Source organism: Lethenteron reissneri, chromosome 66, assembly GCF_015708825.2.
Source record: "Lethenteron reissneri isolate LAM-NWPU_2019-01 chromosome 66, ASM1570882v1, whole genome shotgun sequence".
In the NCBI taxonomy this organism is placed as follows: Eukaryota; Metazoa; Chordata; class Hyperoartia; order Petromyzontiformes; family Petromyzontidae; genus Lethenteron; species Lethenteron reissneri.
Genome location: NC_083844.1, coordinates 659,102 through 678,316, shown reverse-complemented (window position 1 = coordinate 678,316; position 19,215 = coordinate 659,102). Strand labels below are relative to the sequence as shown.

Genomic DNA, 19,215 nt, shown 5'->3' with positions numbered 1-19,215 from the left:
ACCCCCCCAATCACTCGTGATATCCCCCGTGATCAATAACCCCCCCAATCACTCGTGATCATAACCCCCCAATCACTCGCTCGTGATCAATAACCCCCCCAATCACTCGCTCGTGATCAATAACCCCCCCAATCACTCGCTCGTGATCATAACCCCCCAATCACTCGCTCGTGATCAATAACCCCCCCAATCACTCGCTCGTGATCAATAACCCCCCCAATCACTCGCTCGTGATCAATAACCCCCCCAATCACTCGCTCGTGATCAATAACCCCCCCAATCACTCGCTCGTGATCAATAACCCCCCCAATCCTCGCTCGTGATCAATAACCCCCCAATCACTCGTGATCAATAACCCCCCCAATCACTCGCTCGTGATAACCCCCCAATCACTCGTCGTGATCAATAACCCCCCAATCACTCGCTCGTGATCACCCCCTCACTCGTGATCAATAACCCCCCAATCACTCGTGATCAATAACCCCCCAATCACTCGTGATCAATAACCCCCCCAATCACTCGATCGTAACCCCCCCAATCACCTCGTGATCAATAACCCCCCAATCACTCGCTCGTGATCAATAACCCCCCAATCACTCGCTCGTGATCAATAACCCCCCCAATCACTCCTCGTGATCAATAACCCCCCAATCACTCGCTCGTGATCAATAACCCCCCAATCACTCCTCGTGATCAATAACCCCCCCAATCACTCGTCTCGTGATCAATAACCCCCCCAATCACTCGCTCGTGATCAATAACCCCCCAATCACTCCCTCGTGATCAATAACCCCCCCAATCACTCGCTCGTGATCAATAACCCCCCCAATCACTCGCTCGTGATCAATAACCCCCCAATCACTCGCTCGTGATCAATAACCCCCCAATCACTCGCTCGTGATCAATAACCCCCCAATCACTCGCTCGTGATCAATAACCCCCCCAATCACTCGCTCGTGATCAATAACCCCCCAATCACTCTCGTGATCAATAACCCCCCCAATCACTCGCTCGTGATCAATAACCCCCCCAATCACTCGCTCGTGATCAATAACCCCCCCAATCACTCGTGATCAATAACCCCCCAATCACTCGTGATCAATAACCCCCCAATCACTCGTGATCAATAACCCCCCAATCACTCGTGATCATAACCCCCCAATCACTCGTGATCAATAACCCCCCCAATCACTCGCTCGTGATCAATAACCCCCCCAATCACTCGCTCGTGATCAATAACCCCCCCAATCACTCGCTCGTGATCAATAACCCCCCAATCACTCGCTCGTGATCAATAACCCCCCCAATCACTCGCTCGTGATCAATAACCCCCCCAATCACTCGCTCGTGATCAATAACCCCCCCAATCACTCGCTCGTGATCAATAACCCCCCAATCACTCGCTCGTGATCAATAACCCCCCAATCACTCGCTCGTGATCAATAACCCCCCCAATCACTCGTGATCAATAACCCCCCCAATCACTCGTGATCATAACCCCCCTCACTCGTGATCAATAACCCCCCAATCACTCGTGATCAATAACCCCCCCAATCACTCGCTCGTGATCAATAACCCCCCCAATCACTCGCTCGTGATCAATAACCCCCCCAATCACTCGCTCGTGATCAATAACCCCCCAATCACTCGCTCGTGATCAATAACCCCCCCAATCACTCCTCGTGATCAATAACCCCCCCAATCACTCGCTCGTGATCAATAACCCCCCAATCACTCGCTCGTGATCAATAACCCCCCCATCTCTCGTGATCAATAACCCCCCCACACTCGCTCGTGATCAACCCCCCCAATCACTCGCTCGTGATCAATAACCCCCCAATCACTCGTGATCAATAACCCCCCAATCACTCGCTCGTGATCAATAACCCCCCAATCACTCGCTCGTGATCAATAACCCCCCAATCACTCGCTCGTGATCAATAACCCCCCCAATCACTCGCTCGTGATCAATAACCCCCCCAATCACTCGCTCGTGATCAATACCCCCCAATCACTCGCTCGTGATCAATAACCCCCCCAATCACTCGCTCGTGATCAATAACCCCCCCAATCACTCGCTCGTGATCAATAACCCCCCCAATCACTCGTGATCATAACCCCCCCAATCACTCGTGATCAATAACCCCCCAATCACTCGTGATCAATAACCCCCCCAATCACTCGTGATCAACCCCCCAATCACTCGTGATCAATAACCCCCCCAATCACTCGCTCGTGATCAATAACCCCCCCAATCACTCGCTCGTGATCAATAACCCCCCCAATCACTCGCTCGTGATCAATAACCCCCCAATCACTCGCTCGTGATCAATAACCCCCCAATCACTCGCTCGTGATCAATAACCCCCCCAATCACTCGCTCGTGATCAATAACCCCCCCAATCACTCGCTCGTGATCAATAACCCCCCAATCACTCGCTCGTGATCAATAACCCCCCCAATCACTCGCTCGTGATCAATAACCCCCCCAATCACTCGTGATCAATAACCCCCCCAATCACTCGTGATCGATAACCCCCCAATCACTCGTGATCAATAACCCCCCCAATCACTCGTGATCAATAACCCCCCCAATCACTCGCTCGTGATCAATAACCCCCCCAATCACTCGCTCGTGATCAATAACCCCCCCAATCACTCGCTCGTGATCAATAACCCCCCCAATCACTCCTCGTCGATCAATAACCCCCCAATCACTCTCTCGTGATCAATAACCCCCCCAATCACTCGCTCGTGATCAATAACCCCCCCAATCACTCGCTCGTGATCAATAACCCCCCCAATCACTCGCTCGTGATCAATAACCCCCCCAATCACTCGCTCGTGATCAATAGCCCCCCAATCACTCGCTCGTGATCAATAACCCCCCAATCACTCGTGTCAATAACCCCCCAATCACTCGTGATCAATAACCCCCCAATCACTCGTGATCATAACCCCCCAATCACTCGTGATCAATAACCCCCCAATCACTCGTGATCAATAACCCCCCAATCACTCGTGATCAATAACCCCCCCAATCACTCGTGATCAATAACCCCCCCAATCACTCGCTCGTGATCAATAACCCCCCAATCACTCCTCGTGATCAATAACCCCCCAATCACTCGCTCGTGATCAATAACCCCCCAATCACTCCTCGTGATCAATAACCCCCCCAATCACTCGCTCGTGATCAATAACCCCCCAATCACTCGCTCGTGATCAATAACCCCCCCAATCACTCGCTCGTGATCAATAACCCCCCCAATCACTCGCTCGTGATCAATAACCCCCCAATCACTCGCTCGTGATCAATAACCCCCCCATCACTCGCTCGTGATCAATAACCCCCCACTCACTCGCTCGTGATCAATAACCCCCCAATCACTCGCTCGTGATCAATAACCCCCCAATCACTCGCTCGTGATCAATAACCCCCCCAATCACTCGCTCGTGATCAATAACCCCCCCAATCACTCGCTCGTGATCGATAACCCCCCAATCACTCGTGATCAATAACCCCCCCAATCACTCGTGATCAATAACCCCCCCAATCACTCGTGATCAATAACCCCCCAATCACTCGCTCGTGATCAATAACCCCCCCAATCACTCGCTCGTGATCAATAACCCCCCCAATCACTCCCTCGTGATCAATAACCCCCCAATCACTCGCTCGTGATCAATAACCCCCCAATCACTCCTCGTGATCAATAACCCCCCCAATCACTCGCTCGTGATCATAACCCCCCCAATCACTCGCTCGTGATCAATAACCCCCCCAATCACTCGCTCGTGATCAATAACCCCCCCAATCACTCCTCGTGATCAATAACCCCCCCAATCACTCGCTCGTGATCAATAACCCCCCCAATCACTCGCTCGTGATCAATAACCCCCCAATCACTCGCTCGTGATCAATAACCCCCCAATCACTCGCTCGTGATCAATAACCCCCCCAATCACTCGCTCGTGATCAATAACCCCCCAATCACTCGCTCGTGATCAATAACCCCCCCAATCACTCGCTCGTGATCAATAACCCCCCCAATCACCTCTCGTGATCAATAACCCCCCCAATCACTTGCTCGTGAATCAATACCCCCCCCAATCACTCGCTCGGTGATCAATAACCCCCCCAATACGTCCCTCCGTGATCAATAACCCCCCCAATCACTCGCGTCGTGATCAATAACCACCCCCCCAGATCACTCGCTCAGTGATCAATCATACTCCCCAAATCACTCGCGATCGTGATCAATACACCCCCAATCAACTCGTCTTCGTGATCAATAACCCCCCCAATCATCGCATCCGTGATTCAATAACCCCCCCAATCACTCGCCTCGTGATCAATAACCCCCCCAAATCACCCCGTCGTGATTCAATAACCTCCCCAATCACTCGCATCGTGGATCAATAACCCCCCCCATCACTCGCTCTTGATCAATAATACTACCCCCAATCACTCGCGCTCGTGATCAATAACCCCCAAATCACTCGCTCGTGATCAATACCCCCCCAATCACGTCGGCTCGGGATCAATAACCCCCGCCAATCACCGTCGCTCGTGAATCAAATAATCCTCCATCATCGCTCGTGATCAATACCCCCCAAGTCACTCGCGATCCGGTGGATCAATAAGACCGCCCCCAATCACTCGCTCGTGATCAATAACCCCCCAATCACTCGCTCGTGATCAATAACCCCCCCTCACTCGCTCGTGATCAATAACCCCCCCAATCACTCGCTCGTGATCAATAACCCCCCCAATCACTCCTCGTGATCAATAACCCCCCAATCCCTCGTGATCAATAACCCCCCCATCACTCGCTCGTGATCAATAACCCCCCCAATCACAGAAATGCCAAACCCTCCCACGGACGGACGGACGGACGGACGGACGGACCATTAATCTATTGGTGGTCTGGTCCACTTCGTTCCTACCAGTATAACCCCCCCCACTCCCCACTCCCCCACCCCATCACTCCCTCACCACTCCCCACCACTCTCCCGCCACTCCCCCCCCCCCCCACTCCCCCCCACCCCCCACTCCCCCCCACTCCCCCCCACCCCCCACTCCCCCCCCCCACCCCATCACTCCTCCCCCACTCCCCCACTCCCCCCATCCCCCACCCTCCTCCCTCCCACCCCCCACTCCCCCCCACCCCCCCACTCCCCCCCCCCCACCACCAACCGCCGCCATTGGCCACTGAGTGACGGTGACGTCACCACGGCGCCTGTGCCAGGCTGGGTGCACTTCGAGGCTGCCGCGTGAAGTGTCGACGGCTCGACACTGAGGTGGTGACGTCACGCGAGCGTTGTGTTTAACGATTTAACCACGTGACGATATTACGATATTAGCGTAAAAATATGAGCATTAGCTGAAGTGATGTGAATACGTTCGGATTACCTCAAGTAATGTTACATTTACCTGAGGTGATGTTACCTCGCCTGAGGTAAAGTTACCTCGCCTTCCATTGCATTTCGATTACCTTACCCTGAGGTAATAATCACGCGATAATTGTGTTTAACGATTTAACTACGTGAGAATATTACGATAGGGTCATTAGCTGAAGTGATGTGAATACGTTAGGATAACATCAAGTAATGTTACATTTACCCGAGGTAAATTTACCTCACTTAAGGTAACATTACCTCGCCTGAGGTAAAGATACCTCACCTGAGGTGAAATTAACTAACCTGGGGTAATGTTTCCTCTACCCTGAGGAAGTAATGTTACCTCAGGTGAGGTAAAGTTACCTCTACCTGAAGTAACGTTACCTCACCTAAGGTAAAGTTATCTCACTTGAGGTAATGATACCTCAGGTGAGGTAAAGTTACCTCTACCTGAAGTAATTTTACTTCACCTAAGGTAACGTTACCTCGCATGAGGTAACGTTACCTCGACCTGAGGTTACTAAGGGCACCACGGGGTGACCAGCTCCTCCCCTCCCCTCCCCACCCAGCCCCTCCCTCCCCACCCCCCCCACCCAGCCCCTCCCTCCCCCCCACCCAGCCCCTCCCTCCCTACCCATCCCCCCACCCAGCCCCACCCTCCCCACCCAGCCCCACCCCGCCCCACCTTCCCCACCCAGCCCCTCCCTCCCCACCCAGCCCCACCCTCCCCACCCAGCCCCTCCCTCCCCACCCAGCCCCACCCCACCCTCCCCACCCAGCCCCACCCTCCCCACCCAGCCCCTCCCTCCCCACCCAGCCCCACCCCACCATCCCCACCCAGCCCCTCCCTCCCCACCCAGCCCCTCCTTGCACGACGCACGGACGGACACAATAATCCCCTGTGGGCTGGTGTAACCAGGAGGTTCCTACCAGTAGTCAAGTGAGGATTCTATCTCACGCGAATTTTAAATCGTGTAAGATTTACGCTACGAGACGACTTCACGTTACGATTACAGCTACACATCTCGTACAGTGTTGACATGAGCGACTAATTAATTGTACAAGATTTACTTTGCACTGAATGAGAATGTCGCGGTGAAGATTACCTTATAATATAACGTGATTTGATACGGATTGCATCACATTCTGATTACCTTACCCTCAGTGCCGGATAAAGTTAGTTCGGGGCCTGTAGCATGTGCTAGAAAGGGGCCCAATTATTATTTTTTAAAGGTAAACATTAAAACACACATTTTTTACTTGCACAGTAAAGTATTTGTATTTTTTCAATTGCTATACAGCCGGATAATACGAATAATCGCTAACCTTAAACACCCAGTCGTTCATAAAAAAAAGTTGAAGGCGGTATAGTACTATAGTAATAGAGCAAGTGCAGAATCAATTAACCCGAATTGATATCTTGAAAGCATTTAGCGCGGGGCCCTTGAAAGTGCGGGGCCCGTAGCATTTGTAGCAACTTTTGCGACTCCGATAATTATAAACCCCCCCCCACCCCATTACACCCCTTACCCCCCACTCCCCGCCACTTCCCCCACCACTCCCCCTACCCCCTCGTCCCCCCCACTCACCCCCACCCCTCCTCCCCCCCCCACTCCCCTCCCACCACCGCCAATCGCCGCCATTGGCCACTGAGTGACGGTGACGTCACCACGGCGCCTGTGCCAGGCTGGGTGCACTTCGAGGCTGCCGCGTGAAGTGTCGACGGCTCGACACTGAGGTGGTGACGTCACGCGAGCGTTGTGTTTAACGATTTAACCACGTGACGATATTACGATATTAGCGTAAAAATATGAGCATTAGCTGAAGTGATGTGAATACGTTCGGATTACCTCAAGTAATGTTACATTTACCTAAGGTGATGTTACCTCATCTGAGGTGATGTTACCTCAGGTGAGGTAATGTTACCTTAGCTGACGTAATTTTACCTCGACCTAACGTTATATTACCTCACGTGAGGTAAAGTTACCTCGCCTTCCGACAGTCTGTTAAGGCCACACGGGGGATCTTAGTCTCGTATCCCTGTGACTCTGTCTCCGTGTGACTCTGTCTCCCTGTGACTCTGTCTCCGTGTGACTCTGTCTCCCTGTGACTCTGTCTCCGTGTGACTCTGTCTCCCTGTGACTCTGTCTCCCTGTGACTCTGTCTCCGTGTGACTCTGTCTCCCTGTGACTCTGTCTCCGTGTGACTCTGTCTCCGTGTGACTCTGTCTCCCTGTGACTCTGTCTCCCTGTGACTCTGTCTCCCTGTGACTCTGTCTCCCTGTGACTCTGTCTCCCTGTGACTCTGTCTCCCTGTGACTCTGTCTCCGTGTGACTCTGTCTCCCTGTGACTCTGTCTCCCTGTGACTCTGTCTCCGTGTGACTCTGTCTCCCTGTGACTCTGTCTCCGTGTGACTCTGTCTCCCTGTGACTCTGTCTCCCTGTGACTCTGTCTCCGTGTGACTCTGTCTCCCTGTGACTCTGTCTCCGTGTGACTCTGTCTCCCTGTGACTCTGTCTCCGTGTGACTCTGTCTCCCTGTGACTCTGTCTCCGTGTGACTCTGTCTCCGTGTGACTCTGTCTCCGTGTGACTCTGTCTCCCTGTGACTCTGTCTCCCTGTGACTCTGTCTCAGTGTGACTCTGTCTCCCTGTGACTCTGTCTCCCTGTGACTGTCTCAGTGTGACTCTGTCTCCCTGTGACTTTGTCTCAGTGTGACTCTGTCTCCGTGTGACTCTGTCTCCCTGTGACTCTGTCTCAGTGTGACTCTGTCTCCCTGTGACTTTGTCTCAGTGTGACTCTGTCTCCCTGTGACTCTGTCTCCCTGTGACTCTGTCTCCCTGTGACTCTGTCTCCCTGTGACTCTGTCTCCCTGTGACTCTGTCTCCGTGTGACTCTGTCTCAGTGTGACTCTGTCTCCCTGTGACTGCGTCTGACCGTCGTCCGCGTCTCGTCCCTCCGTGTCTCTGCGCCTCAGCAGCAGCAGGTAGAGGTAACTTTACCTCATCTGAGGTAAAGTTACCTCAGGTGAAGTAAAGTTACTTCTATCTGAGGTAAATTTACCTCACCTGAGGTAAAGTTATCTCATCTGAGGTAAATTTACCTCACCTGAGGTAAAGTTATCTCATCTGAGGTAAATTTACCTCACCTGAGGTAAAGTTATCTCATCTGAGGTAAATTTACCTCACCTGAGGTAAAGTTATCTCATCTGAGGTAAATTTACCTCTCTCTGAGGTAAGGTTATTTCACCTGAGGTAAAGTTTCCTCCCCTGAAGTAAAGTTATTTCACCTGAAGTAAAGTTACCTCCCCTGAGGTAAAGTTACCTCTACCTGAGATAAAGTTATCCGTGTGACTCCATCTCCGTGACTGCGTCTGACCGTCGTCCGCGTCTCGTCCCTCCGTGTCTCTGCGCCTCAGCAGCAGCAGCAGCAGGAGATGGGCGACTTCCGAGACATCAGAGGCTTCTTCACCAAGGCCGAGTGGAGCGATCTGGCCGAGTGCGAGAAGCGGCGCTACAGGAACATCAAGCAGAACCACGCCGTCCTGCTGAACCTCGGTGGGTACGGCAGGCCGAGCCTCTTCGCAACTCAACTAATTGTCGCAGTGATTATAATGATGAGACCAAGACGTCGTAGCAGAGTGGCATGCATGGGGCGCCATGGTGGCGAGATGTTAACTAACTCGCCTGGTCTACATGAGGTCGTGGGTTCGATCCCGACCCTGACGATGCCTGTCATATATCTGGAGTCTGCGTGTGTCTCTTCCCGGTGAGATGTTAACTCCCTCTCCTGGTCTACAGGAGGTCTTGGGTTCGTTCCCGACCCTGACGATGCCTGTCATATATCTGGAGTCTGCGTGTGTCTCTTCCCGGTGAGATGTTAACTACCTCGCCTGGTCTAGAGGAGGTCGTGGGTTCGATGGCGACCCTGACGATGCCTGTCATATATCTGGAGTCTGCGTGTGTCTCTTCCCGGTGAGATATTAACTACCTCGCCTGGTCTACAGGAGGTCGTGGGTTCGATGGCGACCCTGACGATGCCTGTCATATATCTGGAGTCTGCGTGTGTCTCTCCCCGGTGAGATGTTAACTACCTCTCATGGTCTACAGGAGGTCGTGGGTTAGATCCCGGTCCTCCGGGTTTTTGCTCCACTTGTAGAATCAACATCACGCGTTTAGAGTATTTGTCTGCTGCTATAAATGTCCACGTGGTAAGCCACTTGGTTGAGCTGTCATTTGTGGCAGCCAGGTCGCTTCTGAAGAAGGAGCCAATATCTCAGTGGACTTCACCTGTGAAGTAAAAATAGATTTAGTTTTAGTTTAATGATTTGTTTACCTTTACTCTACTTTGCACGCCTATCGTGTTTGTGTTTTGTGTTGTAACTTTCTGACCCCGTGCCCCCTATGGGACATCTATGAAAAAGAGCTTCATAGCTCATCGGATTCATAATTCTAGTCACGTAGGTAAAAAATAAAATTAAAATTAATCAAAGTAAAATTAAAATTTATAAAAGTACTTTTATTAATTTAAATTTTATTTTTTACCTACGGATTCATAATGTTGGAGAGTAAACCCACAACATTTACAAAAATAGTTTATTTTGACTTAAAACTTTCGTGACTGCAGGAATTCATATTCTTTGGTTCTTTCGATAAAGTGACGTAGATAGAAAAACTAAAATAAAAATAAAGTGAATAGTAAAAATGATAAAGCACTCATGTATAATCAAAACTTTAGAGTTATAAATTAGTCTTCTTGGTTCTTTCGGTAAAGTCACATAGAAGGGAAAAAAAACATAAAATACAATTATTAAAATACAATTTTAATGTTTTCTTTTTAATATTTTATTATTTCCCTTCTACGTGACTTTACCGAAAGAACCAAGAAGATGAATCCCTGCAGTCACGAAAGCTTTAAATTGAAATGTATACATTAGTGTTTTTTTTTATGGAGCAGTCTAATTAGTGTCTTATTTTTATAATTTTTTATTCACTTAATTTGTATCATTTGAACTGCCTCTATTGGGAGGGTTTCCACATAACCATGAGATCTTTTAACAATCTCCGTGACAAGAAAGTTCATCTGATCGAGTCACTCACATTTCTGAAGAGATGCCGTGACTCTAACGTAATACCGATCTCATTGACACTGATTTCTGCTGCAGTCACATCTTCCAATGCCAGACGAATTTTGTTCAGGGCGAGCTTGGCCCTGATCTCAGGGAGAATTAGACTGCTCCATACTGAACTAGATCATGTAGACAAGACACTCTTGAAATCACACTTAACATTGACGGGAAAAATGTCTACATCTGATTGGGAACATGTAGATAACATGACCACTTAATCAGCCACTACAATGTCAGCGAAATGTAAAGATCTGATTTTCGAGTTCAACCTCCTTTCTAACAAGAAACCAGATCCACACGTTAAAAGGTTAGACGTTGACAAGGTTGTTATTAATCTGAGTAATAGCCCAATGTGCGATGGTCTAAAGTCGGTTTTGGCTAAAGGGTTGAACTTCTCAGTCACCCCCAAACACATTCCAGTGGATGACGTTATTGCCCAGGTCGATGTCGCTCTTAAGGGTTTGGGGCGCATCGCTGCAGACGTTACAAGATCTTAAATTGCTGCAACCCTCAAAAGCGCTAAGATACCAGTCAGCAACATCAGTGAGGATGAACGTTTTTGTGGTTTTTGATTATTTTTATTCACTTTATTTTTCTATCTACGTGACTTTGCCGAAAGAACCAAAGAATATTTACAAAAAAATGTATTTTGTTTGTGTGTAATTTGTTTACCTTTTCTATACTTTGCACTCCTATCGTGTTTACTGTATTGCTTGGGGTTATTGTAGCAGCCAAATAATATAAATGAACGTAGTAGCGGTACACCGTTGCGCTGTATGAAATAATCATCACATTTTTGGCAAAAGTTATTTATTTCCTCGCGATTCGAGACCCTAGACAGAAGGATATTTTGGGGTGGTGGTGGTGCGTCAAAATCAGTTGTCGTGATGCCAAAGCGGTGGGAAGACGGAACGTGACATGAGCAGCACTGAACACGAAGCTTCGCAGTCTGTTGCCGTACAGCAGCGCCCAGTCTGATGACGATCGGCTGCTCCGTGCTCCAGTGGCAAGATTGGACTCCTCGTGCCCCTAGAGACTCGGTCGGACGGTGCCTCGATACGACTCGTGGTGTCGCCACCGCACGTTCGGAATGGGGGACGCGGCTGCTGAATCTGAGTGCAACTTCTGATGGAGAGTCCTGCAGCTCACTCAAGGGGCAACGGCGACATCGTCGGGACTATGAAAAATAAGAATCGGTTTTACTCTTTATGGGAATGAAACAGGAGGTGTTAAGATGTTCAAACACCAGATAGATTATAGCTTTTGCAAGGAATCAGGTTACTGCATTAACCACGTGTACTGAACACGCAAACAAACACTCTCTGATAACATTTAATCATTGTCTTTGATACTGATTGGTCTACCCCAGAGACAGCCTTCTTCATGGCCTAGTCTCACCAGTGTCAGACCAGAGAACAACACCAAAAGGCGACCAGTACAAAGACAATGCAGTGTCAAGAGCATTTATAGCTCGGGGTGAGTAGCTATATCATTGGACCTTTTTGCCAGAATCAAAGTATAAAAAATAGGAATCGGTTTTACCCTTTCTGGCAATAAAACAGGAGCTGTTAAGATGTTCACACACCAAATAGATGATTCCTTTTTGCAAGGAATCAAGTTACTGCATTAACCACGCGTACTTGTGTTGAACACGCAAACAAACACGCTCTGATAGTAATCACATCGTCAGGACTGTGTTACGAGGACCCGGTGTGTTGCTATTCTGCACGGGTGTACTGCCAATACGTACAAATAACAATGACCGACTGCCTCCTTGCGCAGGGATGAACCCGGCCCAGCCCGAGTTCATGCGCGCACGCGGCAAGCGCAGGGCGAGGGGGAATGGAGCGGAGTGCGGGCGGTCGAGCGACTCCGACGAGGAGTGGACGGGGAGGAGAAAGAGGAAGGAGGTGGCGATGCACGGAGGACGAAGAGGCAAACGTAAAAGGGCGCTTGCAGACCGTGCAGAGACCCCCTGTAGACTCACACAGAGACCCCCTGTAGACTCACACAGAGACCCCCTGTAGACTCACACAGAGGCCCCCTGTATACTCACGCAGAAACCCCCTGAAGACTCACAAAGAGACCCCGTGTAGAATCACACAGAGACCCCTGTAGACTCACACAGAGACCCCTGTAGACTCACACAGAGACCCCTCTCGACTCACGCAGAGACCCCCTGTAGACTCACACAGAGACCCCCTGTAGACTCACGCAGAGACCCCCTGTAGACTCACACAGAGACCCCTGTAGACTCACACAGAGACCCCCTGTAGACTCACACAGAGACCCCCTGTAGACTCACGCAGAGACCCCCTGTAGACTCACGCAGAGACCCCCTGTAGACTCACACAGAGACCTCCTGTAGACTCACGCAGAGACCCCCTGTAGACTCACACAGAGACCCCCTGTAGACTCACACAGACCCCTGTAGACTCACACAGAGACCCCCTGTAGACTCACGCAGAGACCCCTGTAGACTCACACAGAAACCCCCTGTAGACTCACGCAGAGACCCCCTGTAGACTCACACAGAGACCCCTGTAGACTCACACAGACCCCTGTAGACTCACACAGAGACCCCCTGTAGACTCACGCAGAGACCCCTGTAGACTCACACAGAAACCCCCTGTAGACTCACGCAGAGACCCCCTGTAGACTCACACAGAGACCCCTGTAGACTCACGCAGAGACCCCTGTAGACTCACACAGAGACCCCTGTAGACTCACGCAGAGACCCCCTGTAGACTCATGCAGAGATCCCCTGTAGACTCACGCAGAGACCCCCTGTAGACTCACACAGAGACCCCCTGTAGACTCACACAGAGACCCCCTGTAGACTCACGCAGAGACCCCTGTAGACTCACACAGAGACCCCCTGTAGACTCACACAGACCCCTGTAGACTCACACAGAGACCCCCTGTAGACTCACACAGAGACCCCCTGTAGACTCACACAGAAACCCCCTGTAGACTCACACAGAGACCCCCTGTAGACTCACGCAGAGACCCCTGTAGACTCACACAGAAACCCCCTGTAGACTCACACAGAGACCCCCTGTAGACTCACACAGAGACCCCCTGAAGACTCACACAAAGACCCCTGTAGACTCACACAGAGACCCCTGTAGACTCACAGAGACCCCCTGTAGACTCACGCAGAGACCCCTGTAGACTCACACAGAGACCCCCTGTAGACTCACGCAGAGACCCCTGTAGACTCGCTTGATGAAGCTGGTTGTAATCACCAGCGGAACCAAGTTAAATGCCCGCTCACGGCCAACACCAGTGACGACGATCCGAACCGGTCCTGAGCCTCCCCTAGGTTGACTCAGCGTCAAAATGAGTACCCGGTGCAGTGGTGTGTAGTAAACATCACAACCGGGGAGACAAAGACGGTCGGGCGTGTTGCTAGCTGCCCATCCCCCCGTGTGCCGTGCTGGCCTTCGTAGATGCTGCTTGCTGACAGCACTTGACCGCAACAGTCTGTGAAGGCTACACGGGGCATATTTTTAATTGTGGACCGAGTTGGCACAGTCGCGGGCACAGGTGGTGCATCTGGCAGTCATCTAAGTAAACCTATGGCACCTGCAGAGTCCGTCTCGTGACCTGCACCTAGCCTGGCACAACAGTCAACCCATGGCATGGCACCTGGTTCTGTCCTGTGACAACAGTCTGTTAAGGCGGCACAGGGGAGATCATTGACTTTTTGGTAAATATGTGAGTGAGTAAATGTTTGCATGCATAAATACGCGTGTGGGTGTGTTCACACGTGTGTGTGTGTGTGTGTGTTAATGCATTTCCGTGTGTTCACACGTGTGTGCGTGTGTTAACGCGTGTGCATATGGGGAGCGGTAGTGTAGCGGTTAGCGCGCTGCGCTATGAACCCGGCGACCCGGGTTCGATTCCCGCTCACGGTCAACACCAGTGACGATTATTTGAACCGGTCCTGGGCCTCCCCTATGTCGGCTCAGCCTCAACTGAGTACCTGGTGCGGTGTGTAAACATCACCACTGGGGAGACAAAGACGGTCGGGCGTGGTGCTGGCCACCCACCCCCTCGTGTACCGTTCTGGCCTTCATAGGTGCTCACTAACAGCACTTGCCCCTACAGTCTGTTAAGGCTATACGGGGGAGCTTTGTCCTTGCATATGTTCATGCGTGTCCGTGTGTTCACACGTGTGTGCGTGTGTTCACGTGTGTGCGTGTGTTCACGTGTGTGCGTGTGTTCACGCAGGAGGAGGCAAGGGGGCTGCTTCACGCTGGGCCACCGTGGGAGAGTCTCACGCGAGGGCAGCTCCCAGCAAGCGCAAGGTCTCTGTGCACAGCGCACGGCACTCCTCTCGTTACATCTGCTGCTGCTGCTGTTGTCTTTAGTTTGTTGTCCTTCCCCCGCACCTCCCATTAGCGAGGTTGGCTACGTACGGTGACAAAGAAATCCAACGTACATACATACTACTAGACACTGCTATACCAGGGACGTGCAGTCAGGGGAGGCAGGCGAGGCAGAGCCTCACCTGTCATATACTCCAATGAAAATAGCTGTTAGGGGCCGTCCATAAATGACGTCACGTGATTTTTGACGATTTTTGACCCCCTCCCCCCCTCGTCACACAGCGTCACAAAAAGTCAGACCCCCCCTCAAATATGACGTCACAAAGCTCTGCCCCCACCCCCAAAAAAAAAAAACATGCTTCAAATCGCTTTAAACTATTGTCATTGTAGTGCGTATTTAATGTGGCGCTGCACTCTGATGTTGTAGGAGAAAACATTTATTTAAAAGTCGAAATAATTAAGTAGAACGTGTTGTCTATATTTATTTAAAGTTGTGCATTTTGATGTGACGTCCATTTCTCAACCCCCCCCCCCCCTCGTCACACATCGTCACAAACGTCTGACCCCCCCTCCCCCCCAGGTGCGTGACGTCATTTATGGACGGCCCCTTACGAAAGTGAAAAAAATGTTCCACTGATTTGTGTTATAAATGTAATTTCTGTATAATTCCAATCATTACAGACAGATAGTAACAGGCACGCGCTTATTGCCCGCGCTCCATCCAGTTTCTGAGGGGTTGCGCAATCAGAGGGGAGGCTGAGCTTGTCGCTGCCTCACCTCTCGTCTCCCTGTATTTGCAGCGGAGCGCCGCAAATTTGGCGATTTTGACTATCAAAATGGTTGGAATCGTACAGAAATGACGTAACACAGATCAGTGGAAAAATCTAAATTTTTTAATCCTTTATATTAAGTTCACTTGCTTGCTTGCTTGCGCGCTTACGACCGTGCAAATCTTTCGGTCGTTTTTTAACCCACTTCCCGTGATCCAATCGAGCTGACATTTTGCACACAGACTCGTTGCGCGTGACAATTTATTTTCGTGAAAATTTTTTTCCATAACTTTACACTTTTTAGGAATTTTTTTTTATATTTAATTACCAATTGCTTAATGGTGGCAGGCAATCATCTGACCCATAGGTGGCAGCCATCTCAAACCAGAGGACGAGAGGACTCTAGCCGCCATGCATATAAAGGATTTATAGTGAAAAACTTTGTTTTTATGGGTTAACTTTTTACTTTGTACTTTTCGTAACAGCTATTTCCATTGGAGTATAACAGGTGAGGCTGTGCCTCCCCTAACTCGCCTCACCACGGGGAGAGAGAAAAAAAAGACGAAGACTCCAAATATACAGCAGCAGGCGTCAGGGTCAGGATCGAACCCATGACCTCCTGCGTACAAGGAGAGGTTGTTAACATCTCCTAGCCACCATGCCCCCCCTGCATGGCACTCTGGTACAACGTTTGGGCTTATTATTATAATTAGTTTATTAATTAGTTTAGTTGTGAAGAGGCTTGGCCTGCCATACCCACCGAGGTTCAGCATGACGGCATGGTTCTGCTTGATGTATGGAATCAGATTTACAGAATCAGAATATCAGAATTAGAATATGTATTGTACTGGAGGAATCCGATGAGGTGTCAGGCTCGAGATGGAACCCGCGACCTCCTGCGTACCAGGCGAGGGAGTTAACATCTCCTAGCCACCGCTGGTCACCGCACCAACTCCGCCCCCCACACCCCCTCCGCCCCCTCACCCCACCGCCCCCTCCGCTCAGACTAAAGCGGAAGCCCTGGAGTACGTGTGGAGCATCTTGCAGGGCGTGGAGGAGGATGAGCAGCAGCAGGAGGAGGAGTTCAGGGGATTTGAGCTGAGGGAGGTGCACAAGGCCAGGATGGCGATGTTCAGGCTGGAGCGCAGAGCCACCGCCTGCAAGGAGGCCCTGAGGGTGGCGCTCCAGAGGATACGTGGAGGTGCGTAGCTTGCAGCGGTGATTTCTATTCACACCGCAACTCCACGCTCCCCTCTATTCTCACCGGAACTCCACACTCCCCTCTATTCCCACCGGAACTCTACACTCCCCTCTATTCTCACCGGAACTCCACACTCCCCTCTATTCTCACCGGAACTCCACACTCCCCTCTATTCTCACCGGAACTCCACACTCCCCTCTATTCCCACCGGAACTCCACACTCCCTTCTATTCTCACCGGAACTCCACACTCCCCTCTATTCTCACCGGAACTCCACACTCCCCTCTATTCTCCGGAACTCCACACTCCCCTCTATTCTCACCGGAACTCCACACTCCCCTCTATTCTCACCGGAACTCCACACTCCCCTCTATTCTCACCGGAACTCCGCAATCTTCTGTTGCTGCTGATGGAAGTCGCCACTGCTGTTGATGCTACTGCTACATGTGCTCCTGTCAGGGCTGCTGCTGGTACTGATGCAGCCTATGAACTAAACGATGTTTATTTTACCAGGGTAAGCCCCACTGAGCTGTGTAACTGTTTTTCAGAAGCGACCTGGCTATCACAAATGAGAGCTCAACGAAGTGACTTGTCATCATCATCATTACGTGGACATTTACAGCAGCCAAATACTCTCAACACGTGACATTGATTCTAAATGTCGAGGGGAAAAACCGGAGGACCCGGAGAAAAATCCAGGCAACCACGGGGAGGTTCAACACGCAAACTCCAAATATACAGCGTGGGTCGTCAGGGTCGGGATCGCACCCACGACCTCCTGTAGACTATGCGAGGGAGTTAACATCTCGCCACAGAGGAGAGAGAGACACGCAGACTCCAAATATACAGCAGGCTTCGTCAGGGTCGGGATGGAATCTGCGACCTCCCGTATACCACGAGAGGTAGTCAACATCTCGCCGTGTTTGCCTGCAGGCTCCTCCGTGCCGCCGGCCTCCGCCCAGGCTGTGGCGGTGTCGCGCAGCGCTCGCTCTCGCTACGGCCTGCGCCCGCGCGAGAGGAAAGTCTACACAGAGGTGGAGGAGCCCCAGGACGACGACTTCTTCTGTGAGACCCCCTGCTCCCCCTACCTCTCTCTCACTTTCTCACAATGTCAGTTTGTCACACTCTCATACTCTTAGTTCTTTCGGTAAAGTCACGTAAGTAAAAAATGAAATAAAAATTTATAAAAATAAAATAAAAATCACGACGTTTCGGAGGCAACACAAGTCTCCGTCATCAGGTGGGACCGTCACAGCCAGATTTGGTGCATTATTTTATTATTTATTTTATTAATTTTAATTTCATTTTTTACCTACGTGACTTTACCGAAAGAACTAAGAGTATGAATCCTTGCAGTCACGAAAGCTTCAAATCTAGAATGTCACACTCTCACCCATCAGTTTGTCACACTCTCACCCATCTCTCTCTATTGCTCCCGCACTCTCACTCGATATATTCCACTTGCTCCCTCTCACTCTTGCCCCCTTTCCCTCCCTCTCACACGCTCCCTTTCTCACACTCTCACTTACCTCTCTCTCTTTTGCTCCCTCACTCAGGGATGCAGGGAGGGATGCAGGGAAGGTGACAGGGTTTACATCTCCGATGAGCGAGCTAAAGAAGTTCCCCATGCAGAGAGGGAGGGAGGGAGGCATCTGTCTGGAGCGCTCCTCACCCTCTCACTCTCTCACAGTGCCACTGCTGCTGCTGCTGTTGCTACTGCGGTTCGCCCTCCTCCCGCTGCTGCTGCTGTGGCTCTCAGTCTGCGAGCTGTGCAGGGATTTCTACCTGGGGGAGTGCTCCGTGCACGGCCCGCCAGAGTTCATCGCGGACGCGGCCGTGGCCCCGGGAGTGGCCAACAGGGCTCGGCTCAGCCTGCCCCAGGGCCTCACCGTCGGCGCCTCCTCCATCGCCGGCGCTGGCCTCGGGGTGTGGAGCAACAGGAAGAAGCTGCCCAAGGGGGTGATGTTTGGGCCCTACCAGGGAGAGGTGTCTGAGGAGAACCCCGTGAGCGAGTACTGCTGGCTGGTGAGCTGCTGCTGCTGCTGCCACTGCCACTGCTGCAGCCTCCTCCTATTCCTACATCATCATCGTGTGTGTGGAGAGGAGGCTCGTGAAGGAGATACAGAGAAACCCACAGACTCACACAGATACGCAGAGACTGGCACAGAGAGACCCAGATACTCACACAGTCACCCACAGACTCACACAGAGACCCAGAGACTTTGCACAGAGAGACCCAGAGACTCACACAGTCATCCACAGACTCACACAGAGACCCAGAGACTTTGCACAGAGAAACCCAGAGACTCGCACAGAGACCCAGAGACTCACACAGTCATCCACAGACTCACACAGAGACCCAGAGACTTTGCACAGAGAAA

General features: G+C 51.2%; 1 protein-coding gene across 1 annotated transcript in view; it reads left to right on the top strand.

The window, feature by feature from the left end:
- LOC133359900 (histone-lysine N-methyltransferase PRDM9-like) overlaps positions 1-19,215 on the top strand; it is a 44,673-nt gene that overhangs the window by 11,791 nt on the left and 13,667 nt on the right. The window contains exons 3-9 of the mRNA XM_061578460.1: positions 7,315-7,319; positions 8,820-8,958; positions 12,312-12,464; positions 14,766-14,842; positions 16,639-16,834; positions 17,768-17,899; positions 18,594-18,859. Coding sequence (XP_061434444.1) covers positions 7,315-7,319; positions 8,820-8,958; positions 12,312-12,464; positions 14,766-14,842; positions 16,639-16,834; positions 17,768-17,899; positions 18,594-18,859 — 968 coding nt within the window. The remainder of the gene's footprint in view (positions 1-7,314; positions 7,320-8,819; positions 8,959-12,311; positions 12,465-14,765; positions 14,843-16,638; positions 16,835-17,767; positions 17,900-18,593; positions 18,860-19,215) is intronic.